A 26,993-nucleotide genomic window follows, 5' to 3' on the forward strand; every position below is an offset into this window, starting at 1 on the left:
CTGATTTAAAATATAGCACAATTCAAGAATCTATGTAGTCCACATTAAATAGTTTAAAAAGTGGTTAATTGTTAGATCTCAAAAGTTCATTGTAAATGGGGAATTAATATCGCATGGACGTGTTCCCAGTCCTGCTGCAATCTGTTCTCAGCCCTGTGCTATTCAATATCTCTTATCACTGATCTAAAACAAAACCTAAAATCATAGCTCGAAAGTCTGTAGATAACAAATTGGCGTAGCGGTAGATGAATAGAGCTTAGTGACATTTTTTGACGACCTTTTTGCAGGGAAAAATGCAGATTTGGCAGCACTAAAACATTTTGCAAATTTGTACTGATTTTTGTCAAATTATTTTGGTTGAGGAAAAAAAAATCCTTCAAAAATTCCAAAAAAATCAAAACATTAAATGTCCTTTCATTTTGTTTAAAAAATGCTTAACATGGAAATATGTTGTTCTGGGGTCAAAATATTTTCATTCAACCTGAAACAATTGTTTTTTCAATTGTCAACGAACAGAAAAACTGTTGTTGAGCCAGTTCTATAAATGACAGGTCAGGTCTACAGAATGTTCTGGATTGTATAGTAAACTGGATGCACTTGAACATGTGTTTAATATAGTTAAATACAAGTCTATACATCTATGAACAAATAATGTAGATCAGGAGTCGGCAATGTTTGGCATGCGGCTCGCCAGGGTAAGCACCCTAGCGGGCCGGGCCAGTTTATTTACCTGGTGACGTGGCAGGTTCGGCCGATCGCCGCCCCCACTGCCATCCCGGGTCAATGGGGGCGGCGGGAAGCCGCGGCCAGCACATCCGCCGCCCGCGCCGCTTCCCGCTGCCCCCATTGGCCCGGGACGGCGAACCGCGGAGAGTGGGGGCCGCGATCGGCCAAACCTGCTGCGTCACCAGGTAAATAAACTGGCCCGGCCCGCTAGGGTGCTTACCCTGGTGAGCCACGTGCCAAACGTTGCCGACCCCGGATGTAGATTATACAGGCTGGGGGACAGTAACACAGAAAAGGATGTAGGGGTCATGGTGAATAACCAACTGAAGATGAGTTTGGGGCTAAGAGAACAAGTCCATGTAATCCTTCCATGTATAAGCAGAAGAATATTGAGTAGAAGTAAGGTGGTGGTATTACCAGTGTATATGTCATTAGAGAGACCATTACTGGAATTTTATGTTCTGTTCTGGTATGAACAATTCAAAAAGGATGTTGACAAGCTGGAAAGGGTTCAGAAAAGAGCTACAAGAATTATGTGAGGTCTGGAAAGCCTGCCTTACAGTGAGAGACTAAAGAAGCTCAATCTAGTTAGCTTAATAAAGAAGGTTGAGAAGTAACTTGGTCATTGTCTATAAGTACCTACATAGTCAGGGCTTTTTAATCTAGCAGAAAATGGTATAACAAGAAGTTAAATCTAGACCAATTCAGACTATAAATGAGGCACAAATTTTTATCTGTGAGGGTAAGGGAACATTGGAACAACTCACCTAGGGATGTGATGGATCCTCCATCACATAAAACCCTTAAATCAGGACTGGTTATCTTTCTAAAAGGTATATTCTAGCTCAACCAGAAGTTACAGGCTTGATGAAGAAATCACTAGTGAAATGTTATGGCCTGTGTTATGCAGGAAGGCAGAGTAAATTATATTAATGGTTCTTCTGGACTTCATGTTTATGATCTATGAGAATTCAGCATGATAAAGCAAGCCCCCACATTCACTGGAAATATTTTTCTCTCTCGAAGATACTTCTTCTATATTCAGAAAGCATACCACAGTCAAGGATTTTTGGTTTTTTGTTTTGGTTGGTCTATTACTGACTTACCTTTTTAATTAATTGTGAAAAGGGGTGTCTGAGTGCAAGCTGCTGACATCCAGTATATTTTTTTATCAGAAACAGAAAACCTTCCTGAATCCTTCTTTTTCTTGGGCTCCTCAAGCAGCCTAGCCCATAAAAGAGAGCCACCTATTCTATAGCCAGCCCTGACTCCCACATAAGTATAACTACATCAGAGAAATAAAAGGGATGCTGCACTTGAAATCTGTCTTTAGACTGAAACACTTTACTCTGTTTTCAGAGGTAAACTTGGCACACACCCAAAGCAAAGTATCGACTACAAGATATGGTGCAATTGTATACACTTCTGGTATGACCTCATATATTCCTATCTCTAGCGCTCCCTGTTCTCTTTAGAAATCTGGGGCAGGAGTTAATCATTTTATTCCAAGCTGCAAGTCAACTTGCCTCCTGGCTGGGTTCCCAGTCCATCTCCATTTTGTTCCTGGGCTGCAGCCAGTAGGCTTTTATTTGAGATATTGTTTCCCTAATTCCTATCCTCGTGTCCTATCATAAATCTACGTCAGAAATGCTGCCCTCCTCCCCCAAAACGCTTATTCTTTTATTCACTTCTAATAGCATCTAGGGTAAACAAATATTTGAATTTTTGTATCTAAAATATATCACAAACACAGATAATCTTTATACAGAAACAAGAGTTTGAAATGACTATTTTGCCATTCAGCCAGTATTCGAATGAGAACCATTCAGAATACTCTGTCTCACCATGTAAAATCCAAGAGTTCTTTTTAAATTACATGCTATCAAACATCAGATATGAACACAGGGATATAGTTTGATTGGTAGATGAACAAGACTGGTCTCTAGTTGAAGGATTAGAGTCAAATAATTGCATGTCTCTTAAACACAGTTAATTCTAATAATGCTGTATATCTTTCCCACATAGCCCAATACTAAAACGAAGCCCTGACATCACCAAATCACCACTGACGAAGTCAGAACAACTTCTGAGAATAGATGACCATGATTTCAGCATGAGACCAGGTTTTGGAGGTATGAAACCCATGCATTTGATTCTTATTTTTTGGAGTATCTTTTCTGTAAGAAATACTGTACAGAACAGTGTCTCACTGGTGAGTGGATTGACAAGAGAGAGATTGGAAAGAACTGTTCGTTGAGAAAGACCATCCTTGTTTCTGTTCTGAATTTACAGCTAGGGTGATCAGATGTCCTGATTTTATAGGGACAGTCCCGATTTTTGGGTCTTTTTCTTATATAGGCTCCTATTACCCCCCACCCCCGTCCCGATTTTTCACACTCGCTATCTGGTCACCCTATTTACAGCACAGCACGTTCTCATGACTGAGGGGGCTTACAACAACATGGCCTTCCTCCTAGGATCACCAAATAACTTTCAGCAAAGCCATGAGACTGTAGATAGAGGCATCATTTATGGATTTTAAACTCCTCATATTGAGCTGAACCTGTGACTGGTAAAAATATATCCAGGTTCAGTTAACATTTATTTCTAGATTACTGTGAAATACTAAGGTTATATCTCACTATGACAATGTTTGTGTGTAATCAACTAATTTACAATACTTGCTGACCTTGTCTCTTATTATAAACTAAGAGAATATTTAGACTACTTTGTGTTAATGTTTTGCTCACAGTCTTGCAGTCGTATGCGACAGCAAACCAAGCTTTTAGAGCAAAGGATTAAGAAGACTGTGCTTTCTTATGACCCGCTGGATTAAAGAATGTTGTAATTTATCTACCCTTCCTGGCTGACAGATGGTCATACAAATCCAGGATACCATTATACATCCTGAGGGGAGAAGCTTTTATTACCAAATGCTTGATATACACAATACCAGTATGTTCAGTTCATTTTAAAATGTCTGCAGTTTCAGGACAGTCCATTAATATTGCCATTATTTATTATAATAAATCTCTTGTACTGTAATTGCCAAAGGTATACAGTGGCTGGTCAAAGTCTGGAGGAGGAAGAGGAAGTACAGCAGTAAAACTATAGAAGAGTCTGTGTATGCATTTAACACATCCTTATTAAATGCTAGACATCTAAAAAACAGAAGTGTTTGGTACTAGCTGGCATGTCCATTAGCAGTCTGAGATGAGAAGGCAAGTAATGACATACGGAAAAATCCACTCACTCGTAGAGATAGCCCATCCCTAAATTTGCCACTACCCATACAATACCTATTCTGTGTATTAACAGAATGCTCTCCAGGGCTGTCAGACTGGCAGCATGTAGCACAAAGAAATTAAAAAAAAACCTTCAAACATACAGAATAAGCACACCATCCCCCTGCATGTGGGCAGATGTGCACTGCACAGAGCTCCATTGAAGTCAGTGGAGCACCACATGGGTGCAGGGGGTCCACTCACTTGGTTCTGACTGCATGATTAGATCCTAAAGAGAGCACAATCAACTAGATCCACAAAGAGAAATAGCTTAACTGTTTCTTACTATCTTCATGGAGGATTCGTTTTACCCAGGCCTCCTGCCTATGGAACTCCCATTGACTGGAGCGGGAGTTGTGCGTGCAGCTATATTGCCGGATAAAACTCTGTTTTATCTTGTACCTGAAGGATGCCATTTTCAGTTTATCAAAGGCCATAAATATTTGGTATGTTGAAGCAGTTCCAATGGTCAGTACTACATGTATTTACTCTTTGAATAAGTGGCAATCTTTAAAGGCAGTCTTGTCCTAAGCATCAGCAGCTAAAAGGATCTTAAGGGGAGGACTGTGGGCACTCATTGCCCTTTCAAAAAAGGGTATAAGTGACCACAAAGGATTGGGAATGGGCTGTGGTTAAGGGCATAAGTGTCAACCGGGCATTTTCAGCCGTGTTCCAGGCATGCAGCTAAGGGCTATTGCTCTAGTGCCCAGGGTATTGGTATTTGTGTGCGCCAGTGAATAGATGTGAGATGACTGGGTGAACTTGTTATGGTTCAGGCAGGCACTAGCAGGGCCGGCTCCAGGCACCAGCATTCCAAGCAGGTGCTTGGGGCAGCAGTCCGTGTATTTTTGCCGCCCCAAGCAGCGCGCCAAATTGCCGCCGCGGACGGCGGGGGCAGTCCGTGTACCGTTAGGGCAACACGTGCGTTTCCACCGTGGCGGCAATTCAGCCACAGCTTCTGTCTTCAGCTGGAAGACAGAAGCCGCCAAATTGCTGCTGCGGGCAGCTGAACATAGAAGCTGCCGCCAAATTGCTGCCGCCGTGGAAACGTGCGTGCCGCCCTAACGGCACATGGACTGCCCCCGCCGTCCGCAGCAGCAATTTGGCGCGCTGCTTGGGGGAGCAAAAATACACGGACTGCTGCCCCAAGCACCTGCTTGGAATGCTGGTGCCTGGAGCTGGCCCTGCTAGTGCCTGCCTGAACCATAACAAGTTCACCCAGTCATCTCACATCTATCCACTGGCGCACACAAATACCAATACCCTCAGCCTCTATTACACACTGATTAAAGGATCACCAAGCACACAGGACACCCTGGGCTGGAGTGAGACATGCAGCAGGGCTGGGAGGGAGACAGGCAGCTAATTGTGGTAGCTGGGCAAGAGGAGGGTATGGGACAGGCTTCTGGGAGCGTGGAAGGAAAGCAGGGATGTGGTTTTGGTTTGAAGGGAGGTCTCAGCCAATGAAGGGCTGCTGCACAGCCTACCCGTTGCACTGTTTCCAGGCCCAACTCCTTTTTAGGTGGTGAGGGAGAAGAGGAGTATGGCACTGCAGTAAAATATATCAGCCCTGTGGAACCTTCCTCAGCTGCATGGAGGTGTAATTGATACAGAGGTACAGACTCCTGAAGCCATTGTACACCCATATGATGAGCTAAGGAGGAACCAGAGAAAGTGGCACTATTGATACACTCTTTGTCTGTCTGTAGTGGTCACTTCTGCCACGGCACTTCTAGCCACTAGGCCTTCCAAAATACCGTAGAACAGTGGCTTTCAACCAGGGGTCCGGGGCTCTCTGTGGGTCTGCGAGCAGGTTTCAGGGGGTCTGCCAAACAGGATCAGTGTTAGACTCACTGGAGCCCAGGGAAGAAAGCCTAAGGCTAGGTCTACACTACCCGCCTGAATCGGCGGGTAGAAATCGACCTCTCGGGGATCGATTGTCGCGTCCCAACGGCGCTCTTACTCCACCAGCGGAGGTGGGAGTAAGCGCCGTTGACAGAAAGCCGCAGAAGTCGATTTTGCCGCCGTCCTCACAGCGGGGTAAATCGGCTGCGATACGTCGAATTCAGCTACGCTATTCACGTAGCTGAATTTGCGTATCTTAAATTGACTCCCCCCTGTAGTGTAGATGTACCCTAAGCCTGGCCGCCACCCAGAGCTGAAGCAGAAGCTGGAGCCATGGGGCCCTGGGCAACTGCCTGCTTGCTACCCTTAACACCAGCTCTGGCTTTTATATGCAGAAAAACAGTTGTTGTAGCACAGGTGGACTGTGGAGTTTTTATAGCATGTTGAGGGGGCCTCTGAAAGAAAAAGGTTGAGAACCCCTGTCGTAGTAGACACCAAGCATATCCGTGACTGCAGTCTTTACCTGTGTAAGATTTCCAGTTTGCTGCGATCAGGACGGGATCTGATTACATTGTAACCTGGAACCCTGCTGCAGGCTTTCGCTCAGTTCTAGGAATTGCTCCATGAGTGAACAATGCAGCCTTTAGAAGCAGGACATTGTTCTACACTGAACATGCTGGGTGTGCTACCAGCCAGGTGCTTGTGAAAGGTTTCCAAGTGCCTGTCACAGCTCTTTTGTCCTCAACAATTCTGATATCCCAGCATGGTTTGAGCGATAGGAGGTAGTTTCCCTCTGTGTGAATGCCTAGCAGTGGTGAAGAGCAAGCCTTTTAGATACACAGAGAGCAATATTGGTTTACATTACACTTTTATAAAGTGTCACAGCCAGAGCACAGAAACAATGCTGCTCTGAGACACTCAGCGAGCCTTCACCAGGTTAACAGGGTATTGCTGGTGTATTAGGATACACTGTGACAATGTTGTATATGGCCAAAGTGATGGAGGATGCAAGGGACAAGGAAACCTAGGATCAGGGATCCCAGAGTGATTTGCCAAAAGGAGGTGGCTTGCAAGGAGAGTTTCCAGCATGTTTGAGCTCTCCTCTTAGAATCATTATAGACAGCATTATAGCCAACAGGTTTGTAGGAAAGGAGCCTGGAGGAACAGATTACAGGGCTATGCATCCGAAGAAGTGAGGTTTTTACTCATGAAAGCTTATGCCCAAATAAATCTGTTAGTCTTTAAGGTGCCACCGGACTCCTTGTTGTTTTTGTAGATACAGACTAACACGACTACCCCCTGATAGATTACAGGGCTGTAAGATTGCATGCTTCAGAGTCAGTTTAAATGGCTCTGGTTATCACAACCCACTGGCCATTCAGAAATGGGCAGTAGGCCCAAGAGTGTATTAACATGACTGTCCTGTGACTCCTTGCAATGTGTTATACACTCTCCTGTCACTATTCTGGGCTCTTTAGCTGTTTGTCTCTTCTGCCATATTTGTATTACACAACTGATTAGCACCTGTACTCTATTCCTCAGGGCTTTAAGTGGGGATGTTACACACGGTGACTCTAATTTTGTTCAGGTCAGACTATGAGGGTAACACACAACAGGTTGTGGTGTTTTCTCAGAGCATAGCCCCCATATTTCCCCAAGAGCTCTGAGAGCCATAGCCTTCAGAGAAGGCAGCTGGGACTCACCAGGATACCTCCTGCTGGCTGGCTGGCTAGCCTCTGGATTGGTTGCTTGGCCTCCCCTTCCTAATTCTTCAGTGTATGGCAGATCGCTCATTCTACCCGTTTGATTATTCAGATGGTTTGCAGAGTGGGAGCAGCAGAGAGGCCTAATCCTCCCTGCCCTCCATTACTGAATAGGATTTTTTTCAGGACACCAGCTGTGGGATCCACAGAGGGACTTAGGTGTTGCAATGCTGAGCATCACAGCACCTAACTTTTGCACCTAGAAAATCACAGGAACACCACTACGATTCACAATGAATGAGGAGAGACAGGCACTAAGCATGCAATCCACAAAATGCCCACTTTTGTCAAAAAAACGTGGGGTGCAGTGTGGAGGGGGTGAGCAGAGATGTCAGCCCCCCCAGAGGGAGTAGGCAGGGCTGGGGGTGGAAGCAGTGTTCCAGATGCAGGGTCATCCCTGCAGGGTTCCAGCGACTGGACAACAGCCTCCTGCGGGGCCCTGCAGGGTTCCAGTAACCCGGCAACATCCTCGCGCAGGGGTGGTGTGGAGGGCAAGGTTTCAGCGACGGGAAACAGCATGGGGCAGGGCCTCGGGCGAGCGGCTGGGGGTGTCCCATTTTCTCTTTGGGAAATATGGTCACCCTAACAAAAGCCAGCACACTGGGCGGGGAGCCATCTAAGCCAGCCAATGGGAGGTGCTGATGACAGAGTGCTGTGCTAAGCCACACCTCTCTCATGAAGATGAATGCCTAAGTCCAGGCTGCAGAGAGGTGCCTAGCTCTGCTTAGCGACCCACAAACAGGAACCTGCAGCCTGGAGTCAGGTGCCTTAGGAGATTCTTGAGGGAGTGAGTTAGGTACCTGCAGGGCCCCACAGAGGATTCAGGGGGCCTGCGGCAAAGCGGGGGAGCTGCGGCGCTTGTACTCACCCAGCGGCGGTCCAGGTCTTTGGCGGCGGGGGGCCCTTCAGTCGCTCTGTGTCTTCGGCAGCACTGAAGAGCCCCCTGCTGCCGAAATGCCACTGAAGACCCGGAGTGGCTGAAGGGCCCCCTGCCGCCGAAGACCCGGACCGCCGCTGGGCCAGGGCTTGCAGGGCCCCTGTGGGGCCCGGGGCAAATTGCCCCACTTGTCCCCCCCCCAGGGTGGCCCTGGGTGCCTGCATTGTTCCACACAAAATGGCCAGAGGATAAGGTGGTGCCATCACTGATCCACCTTATAATGTTTAGCCCAGTGGCTGGAGCACGTGCCTGGGATATGGGTGACTAAGTTGCAGTCCCCGTTCCTCTGCCAGAGGGGAAGAAAGGATTTGGACAGGGGTCTCCCACCTCATGGAAGAATGTGTCAACCACTGAGCTATGGGATATTGTATGTCGAGCTCCCTCAGTCTCTCTTGCTGAAGCTGTTCCACTGGATAAAATAATGATAGTGATTGTAACAGGGGGACTGGAGGACCCCAGATCTTCCACCTCCCAGATGGGTGCCCTAACCACTGGCCTGCAGAGTCATTCTTATGTGCTCTCTTTCTCTCATGTCCAATGATTATTTAAGTTTGTATCCACAGTGGAACAGTCATTGGGCTGGAGAGAGAAAGTGTGTGGAAATGTCTCTGTAGTCCAATGTTTAGGGAACCCACCTGGAGCTTAGAGACCCTAGGTCCAGCCCCTCTGCTACAATCACTCCTTCATTATCATGATGCAAGGCCCTAAGAGGAGACCTACTGGATCGGAACCTACATGTGATAAGTGTTCAGCTGCCTATCTTCCTCTGGCTTGTGAATCCCTCATGAATCCCTCTGGGTTTAGGCAGGAGATAGGCATCCAAATGCCAAGAGGGAGGCAGCAGGGTGCATACCCAGAGGCTGAAACATAGGTGCCTGTGAAACTTTTAGGTAGGTGCCAAGTGAATTTAGGTGCTTTCAGTGTTCAGCAGTTTTGGCATTGCAATGGGATCCCCAAACTGGGATTTAGGTGCCTAAAACAGGAAGTTAGGTGGTGCCTAACTCCTTCTGTGCATCCATACCTATGTTCCTCTGTGTTCTCTAATTGACCTGTGAAAACTTGGATCCTGAGCCCTGTAAAACTATTCCTTCTGTTAAGACGCTATAAGGGGTCAGATTAAAAACTAATAGGAGTGGGTTAGTTCACCCTTTTGTACAACATTATATTTTAGGCACCCTAATTTTTCTTAAGACTTGTCTACATGCAGTTTTTGTACCACTTCAGCTACAGCAGTTTAGAAACTACTATAATTAAATCACTGCAACCCCTTACTATTGACACAGTTATGAGTAGAAAGATGCTTATATTGGTATAATTTATTTAGGTAAATATGTGACAAAAGTTATACCACTGTAAGCACCATTATACTGGTATAACTGCATCCACACTAGGGAGTTGGAATCATTTTAACTATGTGTTTTTGAACCAATACTGTTAAATCAGTAAAACAACTGTGTATGGACCAGCCCTTAGGTGCAACTTTCAGTCACCTAGAAAAGTCTGGCTGGAGTGGCATTTAATTGCCATGTATGTTTCCTCTGAAGACTTTAATGCCATTCAATTAAATTTAGAATGTAAGTTCCACCCATTCTCAAACTACCTGTGTGGGATACTGCTGTGATTGTATGCAGTGGTGTTCTCAGTGCTTCCTGAGGTGGTACAGTCATGTGGACTGGTATTACGGCTGTTGTGACTAAAATGGCTTTTGGCCAGCTGACATTTTGTATCATCGTTTGGGCCTTAATGGCATAGCACTGTCCCAGTTTTGCCTCAGGGCCAGCTCTGTTGTCCAGTGGGATAATGGTCCAAATATAGCCTTCTGCTGCCCTAAAATCCTTCGAAAGAAATGACAGAAATTGGCCCAGTAAAAGGTATTACCTGAGCCACCTTGTCTTGCTCAGATCCTGGCATCCACATGGCTACTACAACACTGCAAACAAAGTCTGGCAATGCAGTTTGTTTTTCACTGTTTGAAAGAAGACGCTTTTCCTTTCCAGGTCAGGGACAAGTTGTAAAGGGATAATTAGTTTTTCCTTCACAGTTTAACTGTCTAGTTTATTGTCTAGTTCATATTTCATACAGTATTAATTACATTATGAAACAGCTCTATCATCGACATAGCTCCGTATTAACCACTGGGTGAGATTACAAATAATTTTCTGTCAGTTACAGTTTGATTATGGAGCCTAGACATAATGTAACAGGAAAGGTTCCACAGCATTTGTGTGGGAAGTTAATAAAACATAATTCAATACTACCCAGACATTTAATTGTCTCGTGATAAATTAACTCTGCTTTCTGAAGAGGACTAGACTCTGGACTAAAAGAGAAGAACACCAAGTGCTAGGGCAGGGGCAGGCAAACATTTTGGCCTGAGGGCCACATCAGGTTTCTGAAATTGTATGGAGGGCTGGTTAGGGGAGGCTGTGTCTCCCCAAACAGCCAGGCATGGCCCGGCCCCCATTCCCTATCTGACCCCCCCGGCTTCTCGCCCTCTGACTACCCCCCCGGGACCCCTGCCCCATCCAACCACCCCTTCTCCCTGACCGCCCCCAGAATCTCTGCCCCTGACTGCCCCCCCGCTACCCCATCCAACTCCCCCTCTCCTTCCTGACTGCTCCCCGGGACCCCTGCCCCCCATTCAACCCCCCTGTTGCCGCCCTCTGACCGCCCTGCCCCCTATCCACACCCCCGTCCCCTGACCACCATCCTGAACTCCCCTGCTCTCTATCCTGCCCCCTTACCAGGCTGCCTGGATCACCGGTGGCTGGTGGTGCTACAGCCGCGCAGCCCAGAGCACCAGGACAGGCAACCGCACCGCCTGGCCGGAGCCAGCCACACCACCGCGCAGCACAGAGCACCGGGTCAGGCTGCAGCTCTGCAGCTGTGCTGCCCGGCAAGAGCTTGCAGCCCCACCACCCAGAGCATTGCGCTGGCTGCGCAGTGAACTGAGGCTGTGGGGGAAGGGGAACAGCAGGGGAGGGGCCAGTGGCTAGCCTCCCAGGCCAGGAGCTCAGGGGCCAGGCAGGAGGGTCCCACGGGCCGGATGTGGCCCACGGGCTGTAGTTTGCCCACCTCTGTGCTAGGGCAATGAGTGAAATAGATACAAAAAAGAAGGTGATGTTTACACAATAATAGGACACATTATAATAATAATAATATTTTGCATTACTGTAGCATTTGCCATTTGAGTATCTCAACTGCTTTAAAAACATTAATGTTCAAGGGCCTGGTCTAAAACCCAGTAAAGTCATTGAGAATCTTTCCACTGACTTCAATGGGCTTTGGATCAAGCCCAAAGTCCCCCAACATGCCTGTGAGGAGGGTAGATACCATCATCATTTTGAACTAGCAGTGATGAGGTAGGGGAACAAATTTCATCACTTCCACTCCTGGGCTTCACCTTCTCAACCATCCTTCATCTTCTAATCATGCCATAGAATTATCTGATAGCAACACAAGATTCTGAGAGGGTGAAATAGATAACATTTTTGAGAGAGTGATGAAAAGTAAGAGTCTAGCTTCTGACTTTCATTGGCAGTTAAGAAAAAGAAGCAGCATCTTGCAGTAGGTCAGTTTTTACTGCTTCACTTTTAAATGCACTCAGTTTCCTAGTGAGTGTCACAGGACTGAATCTCAGCTCCTGATGGGCTCCTAAACTATGGCAGACTCTTGTCAGATGGTTTGGAGGAGGTGACATCCATACACAAACGGAGATCACGCAGTCTTGACCCCTGTCTTTCCACAGCCAGGCTCCAAGCAACACCAGCACTTCTCAATAAAGCAGGAGTAGGAGAGGAATGATTTAAAGCAGACTTAAGATATATCTTCTACATCAGAGGTTCTCAAACTATGGTCCGTGGACCACCAGTGGTCCGCGAGCTCGATTCAGGTGTCCGCGGATAGTTCCCTCGAAGGTGCGTGCCTGGGCGGCCGCACACAAGAGAATGAAGGGCCACCCACCTAATTGGTGGATCTGCACAGGCATGGCTCCACTAATTAGGTGCCTGGACCCTTGAGAAGATGCACATGTAAGGTGAGGTGGTGGCCTTGGGGGGAATAGGGGGTAGGTGGGAGGGGGCAGTGGGGATGAGAAGAGGGGTAGGGGGCATTTGGGAAGTGCAGGGCTGTGGTGGCCAGAGAAAGAAGCAACTTTCCCCAGCTCCAGGGCTGTGGCTGCTGGGGAGAGACCCCCCTCCTTCCCAGCCTCAGCTCTGTGGCTGCTGTGGTGAGAGAGAACCCCCAAACACACACTCCTTCCCAGCCCCAGCTTGGGGAGAGAGGACACATCCATCGCATTAGAAAGGTAAGACTACTGATATTAAAATATGAGTTGTGTGCTTTTATTTGTAGAACAAAAAACCATTAATTATTAAAGGTTTTTTTAATATAGCACTTTTATCCAAAGCGCTTTACAATAGTTAGTTAATGGTACAAACAACATTTGGAAAGATCATTAAGTGGTCCGCCGAGACTCAGCAATTTTCAAGTGGTCCACAAAAAAAGAAGTTTGAGAACCACTGTGCTACACTTTAACCACTACAGCAGCATAGCTGCAGCTTGTAGCCCTAAGGATTAATCTGTTTGTCTGTATAAATATATCTTTCTTATAAAATAAGTATTTGATGTATTGGATTTATAGATTTATATTAAAAGTAAGTTTAGCTGTAATGCAAGAGACCTACCTACAGGTTAAACTCTGTATGTTAAAGCTAATGCGTAGTTAACAACTTTTGAGACCCTTCCCAGGAAAAAGTGAAATTAGGCCAAACACCCACGCAGATATCTAGAGACCTTTACCTAGACCAATAGTAAAATGGGGTGGAAAATGAAGGGTTTTGCCCACATTCTAACATATTTACCACAAGTGCGTACATACCTGTCATTCATACGCACATGCATACTAGCCTATGGGTAAGTGTACCCTAACATTTCCATGGGAGAAGAATGAAATATGGGCATAGGAGGGAGGATTTCCGATTAAATACCTTATAAAAAGGCAGGCAGTTTGCCATTAGACAGGCAATCTACCCATCTACCTACTCCTGTCTACTCTTCATTGCCTCCACCTTTCAACTACGTATCGATACTACTTATCTTCCACACGACTATTAACTATTGATAGGTCATTCTTCATTCTTTTCAAGACTGTAAGTTAAAAAGGGATTTAATCTCATTTACATTTTATTTAGATAAGGCATATAGAGTTAAGTTAGAAAGCAAGTCACTTTGCAGTAGCTTTCTTTACTAGAAGTGTGAAAAATGCCCAAGGTGTTGCCAGCACCAGATTATTATCAAGAACAGGGTGTGAGTATTAATCCATTTTGCAGTGTATAGCCTTATATTCTCTTAAAGAATTGTGATACAAGTGTAACTCTGTAATTCTAACTGTTTTACCATTGACTTACTATCTTCATTGATTTTAATAAAAAGTCTTTATGACTACATCTGTTTCTGTGTAAACTTCCTGTCACAACCCCGAATTTCCTTTTTAAACTCTGTGAAGCCTGATTCAGGATGAACTCTATCTTCTGACTAAACAAATTGGCGAGCCAAATACCCATGCTAATTAATATTCACGATAATTATTAAACTATTTAAAATTAATAAAATTATTATGAAATAATTAATTACAGAAAATAAAATTAAGTGGATAAATTAAATCAACACTACTAACCTACCCCAAATCAGACTACAAGCTGCACCGCTGTAGCACTTCAGTGTAGACACTCATTACAGCGACAGGTTTTTATCCCATCGCTGTAGTTAATCCACTTCCCTGAGAGCTGGTAGCTAGGGAAACGGAAGAATTCTTCCATCAACCTAGCACTGTCTATTCTGGGGGTTAGGTTGGCTTACCAACATTACTCAGGAGTGTGGATTTTTCACACCCCTGAGCGATGTAGCTGGGCAGACCTGGCTTTAGTGGGTGTCAAAGATCTGGCTCTGTGTTCTGTATCTTATAGTTTGCAATACATCAGCAATTAAATGATGTTTGCAAACCTGAGGCGTTTTGCTGTTCAAAGGGTCTATACACTGTACACAGTTAACATATCCAAATGTTTAAAATAAAAAAAACTATAGTTCATTGGGGGTGGGGGAAACCTCATAGGAATTACCATACTAATCAGACCAAGGTTCCATCTAGTCCTATGTTCCGTCTCTGACAGTGCTCAGTATCAGATGCTTCAGAAACCCCAGTGTGGACAATTATGGAACAATATGCATATGTGTTTAATAAAGGCTAGTGGACTAGTTCCATTTTTCAATTATATAAATATTCTCATGCATTTACCGAAAATCATCCTAACATATTGAATTTTCTCCTGTGCAGTACATAGGATAGACATTACCAGGTGGCATGTATTTTAGAATTACTTATGGTTGTGGTGTCTTTTTGTTTGATTGATTGATTTTTGTTATCTTGGTTTTTTTTCCAGGAGGTGGGGAATTGTTAGTTTGGTTGTTTTTTTGCATATTTTAAATAAATTGTAAACTGCTCTGTTGCAATATAAAATATTAATGATTGTTTTAAGGAGTCACTAATCTAAAATAATCTGCTAGAGGATGACTGAGTAATGGATCAGTCTAAATACTGTTACAATGAGCATTTTTGTACGAATTCCAATCTCTTACAGTGTTTACTGTGATTTCTATTCCAGAGGAAAACAGTTTCCTCTATCCTTTTGAGTGCATTTTAGCCTCAGGGGTTATTTTTTTTAAATTCTTTTCTTTTTTGCAGGTCCTGCAATTCCTGTGGGAGTAGATGTACAAGTTGAGAGTCTGGATAGTATTTCAGAGGTGGATATGGTACGTGTCTGTCTGACAACTTATGTAAATGATCTCAAACTACTGTTCCACCACTGTAATGTCAGGCAGAACAGAAGAAGAAGGAATGACAGCTAAGATTATATGCTCTTTTCTGTAGAACATTTGTTATTCTCGAGAACAATACTGTGCTCCCACAAAACCAAGGATTTTGGTTGCTATCCGAAAGTGCTTCTTAATAAGTGATGGAGGTTGGTGATTTGAAACTGTTAACAAAAACCACAAGTATGTCAGCTTTATAGCACAGCTCTTTATCATGAGGTAGAACCGTAGCGAGAACTGAAACACCTGCAATTTCAATGCTACCACACGAGGCAGGTCATCCATTAGGAAAGGGATCTGAATAGAAAGAGCATGTGTGAAGATGCAGCTTATCTAGAATCTGCCTTCTGTGGAGGTGAAATTCACTTGAGCCAAGGGTCAACAGGAGACTTGTGCCCCATTTTGGTCCCTCTTAATTCTTTAAAATAAACCTTAAGTAGGAGGTACGTGACACACAGGACCTGTGCTGTCTGGCTGCATAGGGTTTAATTTTATTCTAGTCTCTATACCTTTGAATTCCTACCCACTGCCCACAGGGAGATAAGTTAATTCTGCACATTTTAAAGCTTTACAAAATTCTGTGGAGTTATGTATAATTTGCCCCAGTTGCTCACTTTTCATCACAAAATACCCTTGGAAATTAGGGGATTTTCTGAGGAGTTATTTTAAATAAAGTATACATAATGATACACCTATGGACAGCTCAAGACAAGAGGAGATAAAAATCAGAGCTAGAGATTAGCTCAAAGTGCAACATTAGCATTTGGATCAAGATTTTGAATCTTGCCAAAATTCCGGGCTTTTCAGGCCCATCTAGTTAGATCTTTGCAGGTTCTGGAAAGAAAAGCTTTTCAACCCTGTTAAGCTTGTTTTCATTTCTTAGAAAATAATTCATTTGACTAAAGGAAAAAAATAGTTCCAAAATGTTTCAATATTCTGAAAGGTGGAGTTTCAGTCAAGGGGGATGCTTCATCCATCTCTTGGGTTGACAGACAGAAAAAAGAAACATCCAGCTTCTTAATAGAATTTCTTATGCTTCAGGATTTCTGATAATCATGAAGGGTTTTTATGGGGTTTTTTTTAACAAGTCATTTAGCTTTCTCCCCACCTTGGCCCTTGCAGCATTGCCAGTTCTCACTATATTTGGTTGTGTTGGTGTTAAAGCCCCAGCTCCCGGAGTCAAGTGATTACATAATAATCTCAGCTTTCATTTTTCTAAAAAGGTACGTTTCTAGCCCTCATAGTTGATGAGAAATCTTGAATATCTGACCAGAGTGCACCCTAAAGTCTCAAAATCGAGAAGGCAAACAAAAACAATGCTACATTTATTCATGTTGTTTGCAGTGTTAGTGTAGCCAAATTGGTCCCAGGATATTTGAAAGACAAATTGGGTGAAGTAATATCTTTTATTGGATCAACTTCTGTTGGTGAGAAAGACAAGCTTTCAAGCTTACACAGAACTCTTCTTTGACCTGACTTTTATATATAAAAACAGAACATTGCAAGAACATTGTTTTTGAATTAGACATCAATTTGAGTTTGCACTAGATTTATGCCATGGGAGACAAGTAAATTAAGTTTTATTTCTCTCCTGAATTCAAATTTTTTTTTTAACTATAAAGTGGGGAAAAAAGAAGACATTTTGAAACTCTTTAGGATGTCACAATTCAGAAGCTTTGTCCAATTCACTCCAAATTATGCAGGCCCCTACATCGGGCCCTGATTTGGAGACTAATTTGGCTTTGTTGTGAGTTTGTTTCATTTGGGAGGGTTCAGGACAGGGGGAGGGTGTCAGTCAAAATCAGGCTGTAATAAAACTTAGAAACTCAGTTGAATCCATAACTGCAGAGCATCACTCCATAACAATTAATACATGATATTTTGCAGCATCTACAAATGTATCCATTTATGCAAAAAAACTTTGGGAGTTACCTCCTGTCTGAAAAATGAACATTTGTTAATACATTATTGCTAAAATGAGATCTGAGCCTTATTAAGAGTCTAAGAAAAAAGGTTTTCTTAGATCCATTTTCTTAAAGCATATATAGGAAAAAGACCTGAACTATAGCTTCTTAGATGAGAATGGATCAAAAGATGAAGGAAGAGCTTCGTACAGGGTTACGAGGGACAGGAATGTCAAATTGATGTATTGTGTGTAAAACATTTCGTAAGTTATAGTGGTCCTCAGTATAACTTAATAGCATAAGAAATAATTATTCATAGATTCATAGATTATAGGACTGGAAGGGACCTCGAGAGGTCATCGAGTGCAGTCCCCTGCCCGCATGGCAGGACCAAATACTGTCTAGACCATCCCTGAAAGACATTTATCTAACCTTCTCTTAAATATCTCCAGAGACGGAGATTCCACAACCTCCCTAGGAAATTTGTTCCAGTGTTTAACCACCCTGACAGTTAGGAACTTTTTCCTAATGTCCAACCTAGACCTCCCTTGCTGCAGTTTAAACCCATTGTTTCTGGTTCTATCCTTAGAGGCTAAGGTGAACAAGTTCTCTCCCTCCTCCTTATGACACCCTTTTAGATACCTGAAAACTGCTATCATGTCCCCTCTCAGTCTTCTCTTTTCCAAACTAAACAAACCCAGTTCTTTCAGCCTTCCTTCATAGGTCATGTTCTCAAGACCTTTAATCATTCTTGTTGCTCTTCTTTGGACCCTTTCCAATTTCTCCACATCTTTTTTAAAATGCGGCGCCCAGAACTGGACACAATACTCCAGCTGAGGCCTAACCAGAGCAGAGTAGAGCGGAAGAATGACTTCTCGTGTCTTGCTCACAACACACCTGTTAATACATCCCAGAATCATGTTTGCTTTTTTTGCAACAGCATCACACTGTTGACTCATATTTAGCTTGTGGTCCACTATAACGCCTAGATCCCTTTCTGCCGTACTCCTTCCTAGACAGTCTTTTCCCATTCTGTATGTGTGAAATTGATTTTTCCTTCCTAAGTGGAGCACTTTGCATTTGTCTTTGTTAAACTTCATCCTGTTTAACTCAGACCATTTCTCCAATTTGTCCAGATCATTTTGAATTATGACCCTGTCCTCCAAAGTAGTTGCAATCCCTCCCAGTTTGGTATCATCCGCAAACTTAATAAGCGTACTTTCTATGCCAATATCTAAGTCGTTGATGAAGATATTGAACAGAGCCGGTCCCAAAACAGACCCCTGCGGAACCCCACTCGTTACGCCTTTCCAGCAGGATTGGGAACCATTAATAACAACTCTCTGAGTACGGTTATCCAGCCAGTTATGCACCCACCTTATAGTAGCCCCATCTAATTTGTATTTGCCTAGTTTATCGATAAGAATATCATGCGAGACCGTATCAAATGCCTTACTAAAGTCTAGGTATACCACATCCACCGCTTCACCCTTATCCACAAGGCTCGTTATCCTATCAAAGAAAGCTATTAGATTGGTTTGACATGATTTGTTCTTCACAAATCCATGCTGGCTGTTCCCTATCACCTTACCACCTTCCAAGTGTTTGCAGATGATTTCCTTAATTACTTGCTCCATTATCTTCCCTGGCACAGAAGTTAAACTAACTGGTCTGTAGTTACCTGGGTTGTTTTTATTTCCCTTTTTATAGATGGGCACTATATTTGCCCTTTTCCAGTCTTCTGGAATCTCTCCCGTCTCCCATGACTTTCCAAAGATAATAGCTAGAGGCTCAGATACCTCCTCTATTAGCTCCTTGAGTATTCTAGGATGCATTTCATCAGGCCCGGGCGACTTGCAGGCATCTAACTTTTCTAAGTGATTTTTCACTTTGTTCTTTTTTTATTTTATCCGCTAAACCTACCCCCTTCCCATTAGCATTCACTATGTTAGGCATTCCTTCAGACTTCTCGGTGAAGACCGAAACAAAGAAGTCATTAAGCATCTCTGCCATTTCCAAGTTTCCTGTTACTGTTTCTCCCTCTTCACTAAGCAGTGGGCCTACCCTGTCTTTGGTCTTCCTCTTGCTTCTAATGTATTGATAAAAAGTCTTCTTGTTTCCTTTTATTCCCGTAGCTAGTTTGAGCTCATTTTGTGCCTTTGCCTTTCTAATCTTGCCCCTGCATTCCTGTGTTGTTTGCCTATATTCATCCTTTGTAATCTGTCCTAGTTTCCATTTTTTATATGACTCCTTTTTATTTTTTAGATCGTGCAAGATCTCGTGGTTAAGCCAAGGTGGTCTTTTGCCACATTTTCTATCTTTCCTAACCAGCGGAATAGCTTGCTTTTGGGCCCTTAATAGTGTCCCTTTGAAAAACTGCCAACTCTCCTCAGTTGTTTTTCCCCTCAGTCTTGATTCCCATGGGACCTTACCTATCAGCTCTCTGAGCTTCCCAAAATCTGCCTTCCTGAAATCCATTGTCTCTATTTTGCTGTTCTCCCTTCTACCCTTCCTTAGAATTGCAAACTCTATGATTTCATGATCACTTTCACCCAGGCTGCCTTCTACTTTCACATTCTCAACGAGTTCCTCCCTATTTGTTAAAATCAAGTCTAGAACAGCTTCCCCCCTAGTAGCTTTTTCAACCTTCTGAAATAAAAAGTTGTCTCCAATGCAGTCCAAAAATTTGTTGGATAGTCTGTGCCCCGCTGTGTTATTTTCCCAACATATATCCGGATAGTTGAAGTCCCCCATCACCACCAAATCTTGGGCTTTGGATGATTTTGTTAGTTGCTTGAAAAAAGCCTCATCCACCTCTTCCACCTGGTTAGGTGGCCTGTAGTAGACTCCTAGCATGACATCTCCCTTGTTTTTTGCCCCTTTAAGCCTAACCCAGAGACTCTCAACACTTCCGTCTCCTATGTCCATCTCTACCTCAGTCCAAGTGTATACATTTTTAATATATAAGGCAACACCTCCTCCCTTTTTCCCCTGTCTATCCTTCCTGAGCAAGCTGTACCCATCCACACCAACATTCCAATCGTGTATTATCCCACCAAGTTTCAGTGATGCCAACAATGTCATAGTTATATTTATTTATTAGCACTTCCAGTTCTTCCTGCTTATTCCCCATACTTCTCGCATTTGTATATAGGCATCTAAGATACTGGTTTGATCTTTCCTCCCAGTTTTGTCCTGACTCTCCTTTCTCTCTGCCAATATAGCCCACACTCCCTCTCGTTTCCGACCCATCTCCCCGGTCTCCATGTTCCCCACTTACCTGTGGGCTTTGCTCACCTGTCCCCGTCGAATTAATAATCTCTATTGGAGTTACTAAAGGAAAACAGATTAAAAACAGGTTTTGATTCTAGATTCATAGATTCTAGGACTGGAAGGGACCTCGAGAGGTCATCGAGTCCAGTCCCCTGCCCACGTGGCAGGACCAAATACTGTCTAGACCATCCCTGAAAGACATTTATCTAACCTACTCTTAAATATCTCCAGAGATGGAGATTCCACAACCTCTTTAGGCAATTTATTCCAGTGTTTAACCAACCTGACAGTTTGGAACTTTTTCCTAATATCCAACCTAGACCTCCCTTGCTGCAGTTTAAGCCCATTGCTTCTTGTTCTATCTTTAGAGGCTAAGGTGAACAAGTTTTCTCCCTCCTCCTTATGACACCCTTTTAGATACCTGAAAACTGCTATCATGTCCCCTCTCAGTCTTCTCTTTTCCAAACTAAACAAACCCAATTCTTTCAGCCTTCCTTCATAGGTCATGTTCTCAAGGCCTTTAATCATTCTTGTTGCTCTTCTCTGGACCCTTTCCAATTTCTCCACATCTTTCTTGAAATGCAGAGCCCAGAACTGGACACAATACTCCAGCTGAGGCCTAACCAGAACAGAGTAGAGTGGAAGAATGACTTCTCGTGTCTTGCTTACAACACACCTGTTAATACATCCCAGAATCATGTTTGCTTTTTTTGCAACAGCATCACACTGTTGACTCATATTTAGCTTGTGGTCCACTATAACCCCTAGATCCCTTTCTGCCATACTCCTTCCTGGACAGTCTCTTCCCATTCTGTATGTGTGAAACTGATTTTTTCTTCCTAAGTGGAGCACTTTGCATTTGTCTTTGTTAAACTTCATCCTGTTTAACTCAGACCGTTTCTCCAATTTGTCCAGATCATATTGAATTATGACCCTGTCCTCCAAAGCAGTTGCAATCCCTCCCAATTTGGTATCATCCGCAAACTTAATAAGCATACTTTCTATGCCAATATCTACGTCATTAATGAAGATATTGAACAGAACCCCCAAAACAGACCCCAGCAGAACCCCACTGCCTTTCCAGCAGGATTGGGAACCATTAATAACAACTCTCTGAGTACTGTTATCCAGCCAGTTATGCACCCACCTTATAGTAGCCCCATCTAAATTGTATTTGACTAGTTTATCGATAAGAATATCATGCAAGACCGTATCAAATGCCTTACTAAAGTCTAGGTATACCACATCCACAGCTTCTCCCTTATCCGCAAAGAAAGCTATCAGATTGGTTTGACATGATTTGTTCTTTACAAATCCATGCTGGCTGTTCCCTATCACCTTACCACCTTCCAAGTGTTTGCAGATGATTTCCTTAATTACTTGCTCCATTATCTTCCCTGGCACAGAAGTTAAACTAACTGGTCTGTAGTTTCCTGGGTTGTTTTTATTTCCTTTTTTATAGATGGGCACTATATTTGCCCTTTTCCAGTCTTCTGGAATCTCTCCCGTCTCCCATGATTTTCCAAAGATAATAGCTAGAGGCTCAGATACCTCCTCTATTAGCTCCTTGAGTATTCTAGGATGCATTTCATCAGGCCCTGGTGACTTGCAGGCATCTAACTTTTCTAAGTGATTTTTAACTTTGTTCTTTTTTTATTTTATCTGCTACACTACCTCCTTCCCATTAGCATTCACTATGTTAGGCATTCCTTCAGACTTCTCGTGAAGACCGAAACAAAGAAGTCATTAAACATCTCTGCCATTTCCAAGTTTCCTGTTACTGTTTCTCCCCCTTCACTAAGCAGTGGGCCTACCCTGTCTTTGGTCTTCCTCTGGCTTCTAATGTATTGATGAAAAGTCTTCTTGTTTCCCTTTATCCCTGTAGCTAGTTTGAGCTCATTTTGTGCCTTTGCCTTTCTAATCTCGCTCCTGCATTCCTGTGTTGTTTGCCTATATTCATCCTTTGTAATCTGTCCTAGTTTCCATTTTTTATATGGCACCTTTTTATTTTTTAGATCATGCAAGATCTCGTGGTTAAGCCAAGGTGGTCTTTTGCCACATTTTCTCTCTTTCCTAACCAGCGGAATAGCTTGCTTTTGGGCCCTTAATAGTGTCCCTTTGAAAAACTGCCAACTCTCCTCAGTTGTTGTTTTTCCTCAGTTGTTGTTTTTTGATGTTACCAAAGAACCCAAATAACCCAAACAATTAAAAAAAAATCAGCTTTTTTGACTTTGTGTCTCAGCTGTCAATTCACTTTTATCAGATGTCCACAAGCCAGCAGAGTTTCCCTCAAAACAATAGGGTACTATATATTCCCTCATAAAATAGTGCTGGCTTGTTCTTAACCCACAAAGGACCTACTGCCACATCCAGAGTCGCTTTTCAGGCACACTTTTATTTTGCAAACATAAGCAAAGCACAAAACCAGCACCACCCTAGGCTAGAGCTCCCAGGGGATTTTCCCTTTTGCATCTTTCAGTCCCACCCGCCTCAGGTGCTACTGCAGGATTCTTCTGTGTTTGGTTAACTGAGCACCGTTTTCCAGAGCTTTCTAGTCAGCAGGTTCCCACTGCCTCCGCACCCAGGGGACTCTGGTAGCTTCTTCTGGGGGACCCAGACCCCAACCCCCATTATCCTCCTCTGCCACCATCCCTTCCTTACTGACTGCCTGCCTCTATACAGACCCAGGTGCTGCACTGCCCTTTTAATTGGCCAAACTGGGAGACTTGTTCTAGCACAGGGGTTCTGGGACCTGCTTCATATAAAGGGGCCAGACACCCTGCAACATCTTTGGTTTCACAGTAAATCCCTGATCCTGAAAACCTTTATGCACATGCCTAACTTTAGGTAACCGAGTAGTCCAGTGGAGGTCAGTGAGGCTGCTCACTTGCTAAAAATTCAACACAAGCATAAGCACTTTTGGGCTCAAGGTTGTAAAGGATATAACTGAACCAAAAAAGATGGAACACATCTCAGATCTGGCAGAAGTTCCATCTTTTGAAAAGGTAGCACATGATGCAACAAATAAAATAGAAACCAACTGAAATTCATTAAATATTTTTGGATGTTTTTCTACATTTTCAAACATATTGATTTAAATTACAACACAGAATACGAAGTGTACAGTGCTCACTTTATATTATTATTTTTATTACAAATATTTGCACTGTAAAAATGATAAAAGAAATAATATTTTTCAATTCACCTCATACAAGTACTGTAGTGCAATCACTTTATCATGAAAGTGCAACTTACAAATGTAGATTTTTTTTTATTATATAACTGCACTCAAAAACAAAACAATGTAAAACTTTAGAGCCTACAAATCCACTCAGTCCAACTTCTTGTTCAGCCAGTCCCTAAGACAAACAAGTTTGTTACATTTACAGGAGATAATGCTGCCGGCTTCTTATTTACGTCACCTGAAAGTGAGAACAGGTGTTTGAATGGCACTTTTGTAGCCAGCATTGCAAGGTATTTACGTGCCAGATATGCTAAACATTTGTATGCCCCTTCCTGCTTTGGCCACCATTCCAGAGGACATGCTTCCATGCTGATAACGCTTGTTAAAAAAAAATGCGTTAATTAAATTTTGACTGAAGTCCTTGGGGGTGCATAGTATGTCTCCTGCTCTGTTTTACCCGCATTCTGCCATATGTTTAATGTTATAGCAGTCTCGGATGATGACCCAGCATATGTTGTTCGTTTTAAGAACACTTTCACTGCAAATTTGACAAAATGCAAAAAAGGTACCAGTGTGAGATTTCTAAAGATAGCTACAGCACTCGACCCAAGGTTTAAGAATCTGAAGTGCCTTCCAAAATCAGAGAGGGACGAGATGTGGAACATGCTTTCAGAAGTCTTAAAAGAGCAACACTCTGATGCGGAAACTACAGAACCCAAACCACCAAAAATGAAAATCAACCTTCTGCTGGGGGCATCTGACTCAGATGATGAAAGTGAACATGCGTCGGTCTGCACTGCTTTGGATTGTTATCGAGCAGAACCTGTCATCAGCATGGACGCATGTCCTCTGGAATGGTGGCTGTTTTACATTGTTTTATTTTTGAATGCAGTTATTTTTGTACATAATTCTATATTTGTAAGTTCAACTTTCATGATAAAGAGATTGCACTACAATACTTGTATGAGGTGGATTGAAAAATACTATTTCCTTTGTTTTTTACAGCACAAATATTTGTAATAAAAAATAAATATAAAGTGAGCACTGTACACTTTGTATTCTGTGTTGTAATTGAAATCAATATATTTGAAATGTAGAAAACATCCAAAAATATTTAAGTAAATGGTATTCTATTACTGTTTAACTGCCCAGTTTATCACGATTAATTGTTTTTCAATCGCTTGACAGCCCTAATAGAAACACTTCCCACACTAGGTTGGAGTCTTTTAAGTCTAGAGAAGTAGAAATGTAACAATAAAAAATAAGACCAACAAATTCCACAATTTTGGCCAGATCCTCATCTGGAGCCAATCAGTGTTGGCAACTTACACTAGCTCAGGGTCTGACCTCCTGTATATTTTTTTTTAATCTTAAAACGAAAGCGAGGAAATATGTCCAACAAAATAATTGGAGGCCTTAAAATTGTGGACTCTACAATGTTTTACACACGTGAAAGTTCTCTCATCTTGCAGCTAAATCATGTTTTGGAGGGTTTCTGCTTTGCCTATTTCAGAAAGACAATGACAATCTTCCTCATGCATAGGATCCCATCTGCAGCCTGCCTGCACAGGGCTCTGCATCAGACTGCACATTCTCTTTGCACAGCCTTTTGTTTTTAGATTTGCGAAATTTAGAAAAGGCTCCCACATTTCACTGCCCCCTCCCAGTTTATTCTCAGCACAGTCTGATGGCTCAGACTGCAGTCCTGTGCATGGGAGCTACTCCACTGGCTGGCTGCATGAAAAGCCATTGCAAGAGCAAGAATGGAAGGTGGATGGTTTCTAGGAGCCACCTGCTTCTTTTTCTTATTAGCCACAGGAATGTGAGGTGGGGAGAGGGAGGATCTAGAGTCATGTAGCTTTCTCCACCCCACTGCCTTCACCTTCCATCAGTGGATTAGTGTGTCTACCCTCTAGAGGGCTACCCTACATACTGAGAAGCGCTGTATAAGTACAAAAGTATATATTTTATAAATGGATTTTCCATTTGGAGGGTCTTTGGACCACAGTTAATCAGTCTTCAGGAGTTAAAGGAGAGCAAGTGACTTCAGTGGGGCAGGATTGGGTGCTGAACTTGTAGTTCATAAAGGAGAATGGAATTCCTGAAAATAAACATAGCTGGAGTACTGTGTCCAGATCTGGGCACCACATTTTAAGAAAGATGTAGTCAAATTGGGGAAAGTCCTGAGGAGAGCAACAAAAATGATAAAAGATCTAGAAAACCTGCCCTATGAGGAAAAGTTTAAAAAATAGGGCATGTTTAGTCATGAGAAAAGAAGACCGAGGGAGAAACCTGATCTCACACTTCAAATATATTAAGGAGTGTTGTTAAAGAGGAGGGTGATCAACGGTTCGTGTCCACTGATGGTAGAATAAGATGTAATGGGGCTTAATCTGCAGCAAGGGAGATTTAGGTTAGATGTTGGGAAAAACTTGTCAAACTATTAGGTTAGTTAAGTATTGGAATAGGCTTCCAAGGGAGGTTGTGCACTCCCCATCATTGGAGGCTTTTAAGAATAGGTTAGACAAACACCTGTCAGAGATAATCTCAGTGCCGGGGCTGGCCTAGATAACCTCTCAAGGTCCCTTCCAGCCTTACATTTCTATGATTCTATAATTATTCCCATTTAAATTAGGTTGTATAAATTTATATACTGTTGGTGCTAAATGCAGTGAAATGTTCCTCACAAAGAATAAATCGTAATGTGAAACCTATTTCTTTCGTTGGTTACTTTCAGGACTTCACCATGACCCTTTATCTGAGACACTACTGGAAAGATGAAAGACTGTCCTTCCCAAGCACCAACAACCAAAGCATGACATTTGATGGCAGGCTAGTGAAAAAAATTTGGGTTCCTGACATGTTCTTTGTACATTCCAAGCGCTCCTTTATCCATGACACCACCACTGACAACGTCATGCTACGGGTCCAGCCAGATGGGAAGGTACTTTATAGCCTCAGGTAAAGTTGCATTCACAATGTTAGTTGATTGTGTTAGTTTAAGAACAGCCCTACTGGGTCAGACCAATGGTCAGTATAGCCCAGTACCCTATCTTCTGACAGTGGCTGGTGCCAGATCTTCAGAGGGAATGAACAAAACAGGCCAGTTTCTCAAGTGATCCGTCTCCTGTCATCCAGTCCCAGCTTCTGGCAGTCAGAGGTTTAGGGACACCCAGACAATAGGGTTGCGTCCCTGACCATCCTACC

At 43.2% G+C, this 26,993-nt stretch overlaps 1 protein-coding gene across 2 annotated transcripts in view; it reads left to right on the top strand.

Annotated features, from left to right (window-relative positions):
* LOC128834535 (gamma-aminobutyric acid receptor subunit rho-1-like) overlaps positions 1-26,993 on the top strand; it is an 81,694-nt gene that overhangs the window by 34,405 nt on the left and 20,296 nt on the right. For both annotated transcript variants that reach the window (XM_054023418.1, XM_054023419.1), the window contains 3 exons: positions 2,752-2,858; positions 15,298-15,365; positions 26,524-26,747. In XM_054023418.1, the coding sequence (XP_053879393.1) occupies positions 2,752-2,858; positions 15,298-15,365; positions 26,524-26,747 (399 nt within the window). The remainder of the gene's footprint in view (positions 1-2,751; positions 2,859-15,297; positions 15,366-26,523; positions 26,748-26,993) is intronic.

Source organism: Malaclemys terrapin, chromosome 3 (assembly GCF_027887155.1).
Source record: "Malaclemys terrapin pileata isolate rMalTer1 chromosome 3, rMalTer1.hap1, whole genome shotgun sequence".
NCBI classification, from domain to species: domain Eukaryota; kingdom Metazoa; phylum Chordata; order Testudines; family Emydidae; genus Malaclemys; species Malaclemys terrapin.